Below are 12,605 nucleotides of genomic sequence, written 5' to 3' on the forward strand. Positions count from 1 at the left end.
TATGTTCTCATGTTCTGAGCAAGGAACTTAAACGTTAGCTTTTTTAAATGGCACATATTGCATTTTTACTTTCTTCTCCAACACTTTGTTTTTGCATTATTTAAACCAAATGGAACATGTTTCATTATTTATTTGAGGCTAAATAGATTTTTATTGATGTATTATATTAAGTTAAAATAAGTATTCATTCAGTATTTTTATAATTGTCATTTATTCAAAAAAAAATTTTTTTAAATCATCCGATTAATCGGTATCGGATTTTTTGGTCCTCCAATAATCGGTATCGGTATCGGCGTTGAAAAATCATAATTGGTCGATCTCTAATAAAAACTTTGGGACCTAAATGCATAATGAGTGCTCTAACTCCCCCTTGTGGTGTTCTGGAGCAATGAAGCTGTGATGCTGGGTACATCTAAGTCCCGCGGTGTAAGCTCACAGCTTTTAAAGGAGGAATCATTGTAAGTGTGTCCAAACCTTTGACTGGCACTGTATATAAATATTAGGACGAGCAATGTTGGAGTGGCATTGACTATAATACAATAGAATAGAATACAGTATATACATTTGAGATGAGTAAATCAGTATGTAAACATTATTATAGTGATAGTGTTCCATTATTAAAGTGGCCAGTGATTCCATGTCTATGTATGTAGGGCAGCAGCCTCTAAGCTTCCAGGTTGAGTAACCGGGTTTGCCCAAACATCTGGTTTTCATTCTCGCCACAGGTACTGATTCAGACCTTGGACACCAGGTGAGTGCAATTAACTACCAGACAGAAGCAAAAACCATGTTTCAGCCCTCCACGCAGGACTTTAATTGGATATCCATACAACATATTGCGGCATTGTATATTTTTGTGGAATTGCACCCGTATGTCCATACCTTTTATATAACTAGTGTATGTAATTTTGAAGTTGTTGAATGTTAATGAACCTTTTAGAGGTTATTTCTCTCTGAGACCATGGATGGGCCTTTCTGCTGTCCTGGCTCTCTCGCTCTCTCACTCTCTCCTGGCTCTCTCTCACTCTCTCCTGGCTCTCTCTCACTCTCTCCTGGCTCTCTCTCACTCTCTCCTGGCTCTCTCTCACTCTCTCCTGGCTCTCTCTCACTCTCTCCTGGCTCTCTCACTCTCTCCTGGCTCTCTCTCACTCTCTCCTGGCTCTCTCTCTCTCCTGGCTCTCTCTCACTCTCTCCTGGCTCTCTCTCCTGGCTCTCTCTCACTCTCTCCTGGCTCTCTCTCACTCTCTCTCTCTCACTCTCTCCTCACTCTCTCTCTCTCTCTCCTGGCTCTCTCTCACTCTCTCCTGGCTCTCTCTCACTCTCTCCTGGCTCTCTCTCACTCTCTCCTGGCTCTCTCTCACTCTCTCCTGGCTCTCTCACTCTCTCCTGGCTCTCTCACACTCTCCTGGCTCTCACTCACTCTCCTGGCTCTCACTCACTCTCTCCTTGCTCTCTCTCACTCTCTCCTGGCTCTCTCTCACTCTCTCCTGGCTCTCTCTCACTCTCTCATAACTCTCTCCTGGCTCTCTCTCACTCTCTCCTGGCTCTCTCTCACTCTCTCCTGGCTCTCTCTCACTCTCTCCTGAATCTCTCCTGGCTATCTCTCCTGGCTCTCTCTCACTCGCTCTTATCTCGAGTACATGTGGCCGTTAGGGGGATACTTAAGGCAGTCACTTGATACGCATTTCAACCCCTCTGTTCACATCTCTCTGTGAATATTTTGAAACGGTGTGAGCTGCACTGTGTTAGTTGAGGATGCAAAGCCTCTTTAAGCTTCTCCACTTAGATAAACCTCTCCTCAAGCAGTCTGATGATTTAATGCATTTTATTATTAACTTAATCACGATTGATTAGGCTTACTAATAACCATAGGCATCTAATAACCATAGGCATCTATCTCATTTAGCGTAAGTAACCTCAAAGCATTTTTAAAACAAATATCTTGTTTCACTAGTCACGATTAATAGTTACACTCAAATATGCAGCGTGAGGTCGGCGCTATCGTGTAATTAACGCTACGAAACACATTGTTCTGGTTTCTGCCTGGCGGTGCTGCTATCAATACATCAGTCCAGTGACAACAAAGACTGCTTGCATCACCGGGGGAATGATAATGGGTGTAGGTTGAGTTGTGGGCTCCAATTTGAAACCAGGGGTCAGCGGCTTATAGATTTTCCCACATTCACGAGTGAGCGAAGCGTCACGAGATTAGCTTTCATTAGCTCTAGCCCTCTAGCCCTCTAGCTCTAATTGTTTTCTCGGTGTCGGTGCAGGTAGTCAGTATACGGTTAAAGCTCATGCGGAGGCTTTGGTAGCAGCAGTCTGTTTTGGATTGAGAAGTTTCACGCTCACTGGGGGATGAAAAATACATGTTTCACCACCACAGGGGATTCTTTCAATGAAGACGTGTTTGCCAGGAATAAATGTTTAGCGCTTTTCTTTTGTGTTCGTGAAGTGTTTGAAGTCTGCGGGGCTCGCAGCATTAAACAAACAAAACTGTCCTGTCTTCACAGGACTCCATCATTTTCGGATTTACAGTTGAAGTGGGAAGTTTACATACACTTAGGTTGGAGGCATTAGAACTCGTTTTTCAACCACTCCACACATTTCTTGTTCACAAACTATAGTTATGGCAAGTCAGTTAGGACATCTACTTTGTGCATGACACAAGTCATTTTTCCAACAATTGTTTACAGACAGATTATTTCACTTATAATTTACTGTATCACAATTCCAGTGGGTAAGAAGTTTACATACACTAAGTTGACTGTGCCTTTAAACAGCTTGGAAAATTCCAGAAAATTATGTCATTACTTTAGAAGCTTCTGATAGGCTAATTGACATAATTTGAGTCAATTGGAGGTGTACCTGTAGATGTATTTCAAAGCCTACCTTCAAAACTCAGTGCCTTTTTGCTTGACATCATGGGAAAATCAAAAGAAATCAGCCAAGACCTGGTTCATTCTTGGGAGCAATTTCCAAATGCCTGAAGGTACCACGTTCATCTGTACAAACAACAGTACGCAAGTATAAAGACCATGGGACCACGCAGCCATCATACCGCTCAGGAAGGAGACGCGTTCTTTGGTGCGAAAAGTGCAAATCAATTCCAGAACAAAAGCAAAGGACCATGTGAAGATGCTGGAGGAAACGGGTACAAAAGTATCTATATCCACAGTAAAACGAGTCCTATATTGACATAACCTGAAAGGCCACTCAGCAAGGGAGAAGCCCCTGCTCCAAAACCACCATAAAAAGCCAGACTACGGTTTTCAAATCATACTTTTTGGAGAAATGTCATCTGGTCTGATGAAACAAAAATATAACAATTTGGCCAAAATGACCATTGTTTTGTTTGGAGGAAAAAGGAGGAGGCTTGCAAGCCAAAGAACACCATCCCAACCCATGTTGTGGGGGTGCTGTGCTGCAGGAGGGATTGGTGCACTCCACAAAATAGATGGCATCATGAGGAGGGGAAATTATGTGGATATATTGAAGCAACATCTCAAGACATCAGTCAGGAAGTTAAAGTTTGGTCGCAAATATGTCTTTCAAATGGACAATGACCCCAAGCATACTTCCAAAGTTGTGGCAAAATGACTTAAGGACAACAAAGTCAAGGTATTGGAGTGGCCATCACAAAGCCCTGACCTCAATCCTATAGAAAATGTGTGGGCAGAACTGAAAAAGCATGTGCAAGCAAGGAGGCCTACAAACCTGACACAGTTACACCAGCTCTGTCAGGAGGAATGGGCAAAACTTCACCCAATTTATTTTGGGAAGCTTTTGGAAGGCTACCCGAAACGTTTGACCCAGGTTAACAATTTAAAGGCAATGCTACCAAATACTAATTGAGTGTATGGAAACTTCTGACCCACTGGGAATGTGATGAAAGAAAGAAAAGTTGAAACAAATCATTCTCTGTACTATTATTCTGACATTTCACATTCTGAAAATAAAGTGGTGATCCTAACTGACCTAAGACAGGGAATTTTGACTAGGATTAAATGTCAGTGAAAATGTAAATGTATTTGGCTAAGGTGTATGTAAACTTCCGACTTCAACTGTAGGTGAATGGAAATCGGTCTGGAACATTCAATCAATTTAAAGTCGTCACTGAAGTGACAAATGTGTGTTTGACGAGGCTTCATGGTCGAACCATTATGTCATACTGCACGGGACACCAGCAGAGTTTGAGTCTCCTGACAAAACTGTCTGGTATTTCTTACATAGTCACACACAGACAAACGGACACACACACACACAATTCGAGATGTTTAGTCTTGAGGGAGAAGCCTTCCCTGGAGCCAGGCTGTCTCTCTAGTGTGACACACCATGTCCACTCTGTCCCCCCTGCAGCTCACTGACTGACTCCTATACTGCCCCAGAAAATGGCAGCCAACACATCCCCAGTCCCACTGTCTCTTGGTTCTCCACACTTTTGAAATTCAGCTCTGCTCAACAGTAACATTTTAGCAAGATGCTTCCCGGGCTATGCCCAAATACTGTGAAAGGCCATTTCTGTTTTACCCAGCTCTCCCTGCTTCTCTCTCTCTTTCTCAATCTCTCACTCTCTCTCCACCTCTCTCTCTTTTTCTCTCCCCGTCGCTCCACCTCTCTCTCTTTCTCTTGCGCTCTCTCTATCTCTGCCTCTAGAGCCTACAAGCTGGGAAATCGCCGTTTCATTCAGAGTGGTGTGTGTGTGTACTTTAGTCATTGAGGCGCAGCAGACAGATCCGCAACACAGCAAAGTCGCTGCTTTTGAAGGAAACATTGCCATGGTAACTACAGTATTGTACGTAGTCTTTTTTTCTCCTGAGCTTGTTGTTTTTTTGATGGAGCAAAATAGGTCAGGTTAATTGAATTTGTTTGTCTAAATATACAGACGCCAGATGTTCCCATTATTGATAGTGTATTTTTCATAGCTTAATACCTTTTCCATTTGATCAATCTCTTTTGTTGTCAAATCAAATAGCAAAGTGACGGTACACCTTGTGACTATTCTATTAATAGAAAACACAGGAGGAAGATGTTGGTTCAAGAACAGGAGGGTAAAATGCTAGAGGGATCCAATCAGGGATCCAATCCGTGATCCCTGTCAAGTTTTTTGGCCCTCTATGTTTTTGTGGTGTAATTGTGCGCTTCACATTATGGAGCTGTGCTGTGTACTTCCTGTCTCAGGGGGTGCTGTGCCACGGCCCCATCATCAAAGTTTTATGATCAAAGTGGGCCTGTGTTCGTGTAGTGACATTAAAGCTTTTTGTGTCGTGCCCTTTTTCTACAAACAGGAAGGAGGTGACTGGGTTTTCCCATGTCACATTGAGGCTGTGGTTGGGTTTGTGGCTGTGGCTGCTGTTAGCAGGAAGTCAGCTAAATGGAGGGAGCCCTAAAGTTGATTTGACAATACTTTTTTAGTTGTTGATGTTTTGTATTGTACTAGGTCTTAGCATCTCAAAATCCATATTCATGTTGGTGACATTATACTGTCATGTAGCCCTTATTTAACCAGGATCAAATCCCTTGAGGTTCTTTTTCTCAGGTTGACCTTAATTGTTATGAATCTTGTGCTGAAGGCGGAAAGTCAAAATTGATTATATTGTCAAAATTCATAAATACAAGCATCTGCTTTTTGGTCTTAATTTAAAGTTAAGGTTAGGCATTAGGGTTTGTCATGTGACAAAGGTTAGGATTAGGTTTAAAATAGGATTTTGTGACTTTGGCTGTGCCAGCTAGTGATTACACTGCAGAGCTGCCTCCAGAAGAAGATACATGACGAAAAACGCTTACCTGCTTCTTTTTCGAGGGAGACCTGAAAGACGTTGAAGAATTATGGCGTTCCAAAAGAAAGTGCTTTCTTAAGAAAAGTCTGCTCGATTTTGCTGCGTTTTCTTGGCTCACACTGTACTCATAATCCTTTTAACGTCTTGCTAAGAATGCTCTGATACGATGGACCAACAAAGAGATAAAGATCTACCATGCAGATGTCAGACATCATATGCTGCTTCTTTTATTTAGCAAAAAACAACAACAAAAACATCTTAATTAGGCCGCACTTCAAAGCTACTGAGTTGTCTCTGCAAGTTATTTGATTGTTCTTAATAATAATAGAGTACACCACAAAATGTAATAGGATCAATGCTTCAAAGGTGAGAGTAGAAGTGCAATAGAAAGGCAATATCAAACAAGGCACTCGAAAGGGTAGTCTATCTGTATGTTTTAAGTTCTCACAGAAATTCACTTGCATTATACAGTATGATTGTGTGTAATATAACACTGATTTGAATCCTATTAATCATAATCCTCTAAATAACTACTAAAAACCCTTTGGGGACTCATCGTAGCGTTGCTTGGGTTACAGATGTTAGCCATGTTTGGCCATCGGAGCAGCAAACGTAGACAAATGTCACGGTTAACAAGCATGTCAAACCCAGCTCTACTCCTTTGAGACATAGCTGGGAGACAACTGGAAGAAAAACCACATGTCCTGTAGCTGACCCTGCTCCTGCTGTCTGTGTACACACACACACACACACACACACACACACACACACACACACACACACACACACACACACTCTCGCGCTCTCTCCCACACACACACATACACACACACACCACCCCCTCAAAGCTTGCTTTGCTGCCTGCCAAGACAGAGGGTGCATCTGGGGTATAGTCTGGGACATCTGGGGCATCAGTCATTACATCACCATTTGGTATCTCCCCTAGTCCATCAGCCTACTAAGAGCTCAGGAACACTTGATTCTTCTTATCTACTGCTGCGGTTAAGGAAGAGAGATGCATCTACATTGTGCTGTCAAGAGGGACTAGCTAGTGGATCCTTCCATTAGAAAATGAAGGATTAGAAAAGAAAGACAATAATGAAAGGAAGGAAAGGACCCTGGCGAAGCTGAAAGCAAAACGGTTTGTTTGTTGATGCACAGTAAAATCAAAAAAAGGAAGAAGAAATGGAACAAAAGTCAAGGTCGGTCGCCTGTCATTTTTTGTTGAATTCTGTGGACAAAGCCTGTACCATTGCTTATCAACCTACCCCCTGCAGCCCTACCCCCTGCAGCCCTAACCCCTGCAGTGATCACACTCCCACTCTACTATGCAGGTCATTGTAACTTTTGCTTAGCAGACTATTTTAATCTTCCCAGCAGGCCTTTGCTGTACTGTACATTACCTCTACCGTGCCTTCAGAAACAATACATACCCCTTGATGTATTTCACATTTTGTTCTGACAGCCTTAATTTAAAAAAAGACATGTTGTTTTCTCACCCATCTACACACAATAACACCATAATGATAATGTAAAAACATGTTGTTTTTACATTTTTGCTAATTTTAAATGAAATATAGAAATATCTCATTTACATAAGTATTCACACCCCATAGTCAATACATGTTATAATCCCATTTAGCAGTGATTACAGTTTATTTCTGGGTATGTCTGTAAGAGCTTTGCATACCTGGATTGTACAATATTTGGACATATTGTTTTTTTTTTATTCTTCAAGCTTTGCCAAGTTGGTGGTTGGTCATTGCTAGACAGCCATTTTCAAGTTTTACCCAAGATTTTAAAGCTGATCTAAGTCAAAACCGTAACTAGGCCACTCAGGAGCATTCAATATTGTCTTGGTAAGCAATTCCAGTATATATTTGGCATTGTGTTTTAGGTTATTTTCTTGCTGAAAGGTGAATTTGTCTCCCAGTGTCTGTTGGAAAGTAGACTGAAGCAGGTTTTTCTGTAGGATTTTGCCTGTGCTTAGCTCTATTCTGTTTTTTTTCTTAAAACTCCCTCATACTTGCTGATGGCAAGCATACCCATAACAGGGTGCAGCCACCACCATGCTTGAAAATATGATGAGTGGTACTCAGTGATGTGTTGTTGGATTTGCTCCAAACATAATGCTTTGTATTCAGGACATAACATTTATTTCTATGCTACATTTTTGCAGTATTACTTCAGTGCCTTGTGGCAAACAGGATGAATGATTTGGAATATTTGTATTCTGTACAGACTTCCTTCTTTTCACTCTGTCATTTAGGTTAGTATTGCGGAGTAACTACAATGTTGTTGATCCATCCTCAGTTTTCTCCTTTCACAGCCATTAAACTCTTTAACTGTTTTAAAGTCACCATTGGCCTCAAAGTGAAATCCCTGAGTGGTGTTCTTCCTCTTTGGTAACTGAGTTAGTAAGGACGCCTGTATGTTTGTAGTGACTGGGTTTATTGATACACCATCCAAAGTGTAATTAGTAACTTCACCATGCTCAAAGGGATATTAAATGTTTTTACCCATCGACCATCGTTGTGAGGCATTGGGAAAATTTGCTGGTCTTTGTGGTTGAATCTGTGTTTGAAATTCACTGCTCAAACGAGGGACCTTACAGATAATTGTATGTATGGTATACAGAGAGGAGGTAGTCATTCTAAAATCATGTTCAACACTATTATTGCCCATGGAACTTATTATGTGACATGTTAAGCAAATCTTTACTCTTGACGTTATTTAGGCTGACAATTACAAAGGGGTTGAATACTTATTTACTCAAGACATTTCAGATTTACGTTATTAATTTGTAAAAACATAATTTCACTGGCATTATGGGGTATTGTGTGTAGGCCAGTGACACAAAAGCTCAATTTAATCCATTTAATTTCAGGCTGTAACACAACAAAATGTGGGAAGAGTCAAGGGGTGTGAATACTTTCTGAAGGCACTCTCTCCTCACTCTCTCACTAGCTCACTTTCTCTTTCTTTCCCCACCCTCTTATTCCCTTTCTCTCTCACTTTCTCACTCATTAACAAATTCACATTGGCAACCCACTAATGACATGTACACCCTTCCCCCTCCAGAGCACAGCGTGGACAGCCTGCAGCAGGCCCTCCACCAGTCAGTGTTCTTGTCGGCAATGTCGGCCCACCCTGGCCGGGACCTGCCCCTATGCTGGGAGCAGCACTGCAAGCTGCTGCCTGGAGTGGCCGGAGTACAGGCCAGCCGTGTGGCCCATTGGACCGCGGAGGAGGTGAGAGCACACACACATCCACGTGTACTTGCGTACATACACACATGGATCTGTGAATTGATGGTTAGTAGCTGCATTTGCATTTGTTGAAGCTGTTTCCTAGTGACATTTATTTGGGTACATCCATAACTTTGAGCTAATGAGGCGCAATTTCACCTGGCAAAGAAAATGGTCTCACTTGTCAGTACACTATTGTTCAAAGGAGCTAGCTAACACATTCACTTCAAACTGAAGCTGGAAAGACTGCAAACTAACTGCACTTTGTTTCATTTTACCTTTTTTCAATTGACATTTCTTTGTATATATCCATAAAATGATGCCAGCTGACTCATGATTTTGACTGGCTAAGAAACGCTGCCTGCCTATTTGTCTCGTCCCGACTCCCGACATGTTCATTACAATGGGACAGCTGGAGATCGAATTTGAATATTGAAGCAATGTTGACGACAGACTGCAATGTTTATAAAAATCTCTGCTTTTGAAAACTAAATGTTAGTCTCAAAGAAACGTGAGATAATGTCTATATGCTTTTTATAGTGGAGATCATGTTTGGGCTTGATGAGACTGGCTGGGCTGATGAGACAGTGGATTGCGCAGTCAGATGGAACAGAGTAAATAGGCATTTTAACGTCATAGATTTAGCCGGTGGTAACTTGTGGAATAGACACCAGCTGGAATGCGGTTTTAATCAATCAGCATTCAGGATTAGACCCACCCGTTGTATAAACTCAAACAGTTCACACATACACACGCATAGACACACACACACACACACACACACACACACACACACACACACACACACACACACACACACACACACACACACACACACACACACACACACACACACACACACACACACACACACACAGACCTGTTGACATATGCTTGAGGATGTCTCACCTTTGTTTGTTTCACCTTAGTTTATTTCATCATCTGGTATAGATCCCTGTATTGTTGAGATTGCTCTACGTGTGGCTTTGCAATGTGCTGGGATTCTATTGCCTCTGACTTCACTTATAGAAAACCTTAACCCAGTCATCTGTCAGTTGGGTTTATAGTGAACCAGAGTCTCCTCACATACAGTACTGTCCTGTCTGTTTCCACTTTGTCATTTCTCTTTTACTGCTGATGTCAGTCTTCACGCTCCAGAGAGAGCTTGACACCATAGCAACCAAGTGTGACAATAAACTTTGACCCTTGCAGCCAGAGAGCCTAATTGTAAATAGACTGTGTGTGTGCGTGTGCGTGTGTGTGTACAGAATAAATAAGCAATCTTGGGGTCGCTGTGTCTAATCATACCAGATGTGATCAACTGTTTATTTACAGTTAATGAATTATGAACATAAGGAGTAATGCAATGACGCTAATGTGTAGGTCTATGAATCATAATGTTTTTAACCATTTTATTTATGTGGTTCAATGTATTGTGCTTCATAATTTATCGTATGTCTACTCCATTGATAGTCTGTCAGTCCTCTCCTATTGTTTCAAACCTCCTCTGTCAAGCCAAATTGATATCAGTCCAAATCAATTGAAATGTCAGCTGTCACTCGAGAGAGAAAAAAAACAGCCTTGGATGTTTCCCTCTCTGGTTAGAATACGAGACACAAATTAAATGTCAGGATCCCTCAGCGGGCACCGCTCCACTCTAAGAATGAATTTACATGCACGACGTCCCGGTCTAAATGGCATGTGCGATGTAGCCAATGCCAAGGTCTGCCGTGCCCCATGCCATGATCCTCCTGTGGTTGCTAAGCACTCTCTCCATCTACGGGTGACTTTGATTGATGAGACGAGGACGGCTACCGGACCCAAAGTGATTTTTCAACTTTCGCTACATACACACCACACCTTCTCCAGTCCTCGCCGCTATTGAGCATCTCCAATAGGCTTGGACAGCATAAAGTATACAGTGGGGCAAACAAGTATTTAATCAGCCACCAATTGTGCAAGTTCTCCCACTTAAAAAGATGAGAGAGGCCTGTAATTTTCATCATAGGTACACTTCAACTATGACTGACAAAATGGGGGGGAAAAATCCCGAAAATCACATTGTAGGATTTTTAATGAATTTATTTGCAAATTATGGTGGAAAATAAGTATTTAGCCATAGGATGGTTTTTCAATACCGTTGAAACTACACTGAACAAAAAATATAAACCAACATGTAAAGTGTTGGTCACATGTTTCCTGAGCTGAAATAAAAGCTGACAGTAAGGTTCAGTATGCATAAAATTGTATTTCTCAAAAATGTGTCTACATCGCTGTTAGTGAGCATTTCTCCTTTGCCAAGATAATCCATCCACCTGACAGGTTGGCATATCAAGAAGATGATTAAACAGCATGATCATTACACAGGTGCACCTTGTGCTGGGGACAGTAAAAGGCCAACAACCCATTGCCACAGATGTCTCAAGTTTTGAGGGAGCGTGCAATTGGCATGCTGACTGCAGGAAAGTCCACCAGAGCTGTTGCCAGAGAATTGAATGTTAATTTCTCTAGCATAAGCCGCCTCCAATGTCGTTTTAGAGAACAGTAATTCCAACCGGCCTCACAACCGCAGACCATGTCTATGGCATCATGTGGGCGAGCGGTTTGCTGATGTCAACATTGTGAACAGAGTGCCCCATGTTGGCATTGGGGTTATGGTATGGGCAGGCATAAGCTACAACGAATACAATTGCATTTTATCTATGGCCATTTGAATGCACAAAAATACCGTGATGAAATCCTGAGGCCCATTTCTTTTATTCCTAGTCATGTGAATTCCGTAGATCAATTTAAATTGATCGATTTCCTTATTTGAACTGTAACTCAGTAAAACCTTTGAAATTGTTGCATGTTATGTTTATCTTTGTTCAGTATATTTCTTTCAAGTTTTCCAGTACATTTTAATATTTGTAGCAATTTTTTAAGTAAATACTTGCAGTCAACTTGTGCAATGCGTTACAAGATAAAGCAGATTGTGTTCTTCATTTCACCTGTCACATTATTTTACATTATGAAACTTAGTTCCTCAGAACTTTTCAGCCAGTCACGTGTTTGTTTGTAAATAACACAACCAGAGAAAGCTGAAGCAGGTGAGTCCAGCTGTGTATTGACTATGGTCTTGTTTTATAATGAAAGTCAAGTGTTTTTTAGCTTCAATAGAGTGATCAGGGACATGCGACTATAGTTTTCCTTCACAGAAAATACATTCGTGCAACACATTCGGCAGAAAATAGCTTCATTTTCATCAGCAGCCAAACAAGTAAATTAGTTTACAATGAAAAGGCAAGGTCTTTTTTGCAAAAACGATGCATGGCCATCATGTTTCTAATGTTTAGTCCTATCCCAATGTTTTGTTTAAAGTTAATCTTGGGGCCTCCCAAGTGGTGCAGTGGTCTAAGGCACTGCATCGCAGTGCTTGAGGCGTCACTACAGACCCGGGTTCGATCCAAATTGGCCTAGTGTTGTCAGGGTTAGGAGAGGGTTTGGGGGGGGCTTTACTTGGCTCATCGCGACTCCTTGTGGTGGGCCGGGCGACTGCAGGCTGACCTCCGGTCATTGGTTGAATGGTGTTTCCTCC

The 12,605-nt window shown here is 41.7% G+C and overlaps 1 protein-coding gene across 4 annotated transcripts in view; it reads left to right on the forward strand.

The window, feature by feature from the left end:
• The window catches only part of LOC118370878 (lethal(3)malignant brain tumor-like protein 4), a 138,751-nt gene that overhangs the window by 112,552 nt on the left and 13,594 nt on the right, over nt 1–12,605 (forward strand). For all 4 annotated transcript variants that reach the window (XM_035756099.1, XM_035756111.1, XM_035756119.1 and 1 more), the window contains one exon: nt 8,862–9,031. In XM_035756099.1, the coding sequence (XP_035611992.1) occupies nt 8,862–9,031 (170 nt within the window). The remainder of the gene's footprint in view (nt 1–8,861; nt 9,032–12,605) is intronic.

This window comes from Oncorhynchus keta, chromosome 4 (genome assembly GCF_023373465.1).
Source record: "Oncorhynchus keta strain PuntledgeMale-10-30-2019 chromosome 4, Oket_V2, whole genome shotgun sequence".
Lineage (NCBI taxonomy): Eukaryota > Metazoa > Chordata > Actinopteri > Salmoniformes > Salmonidae > Oncorhynchus > Oncorhynchus keta.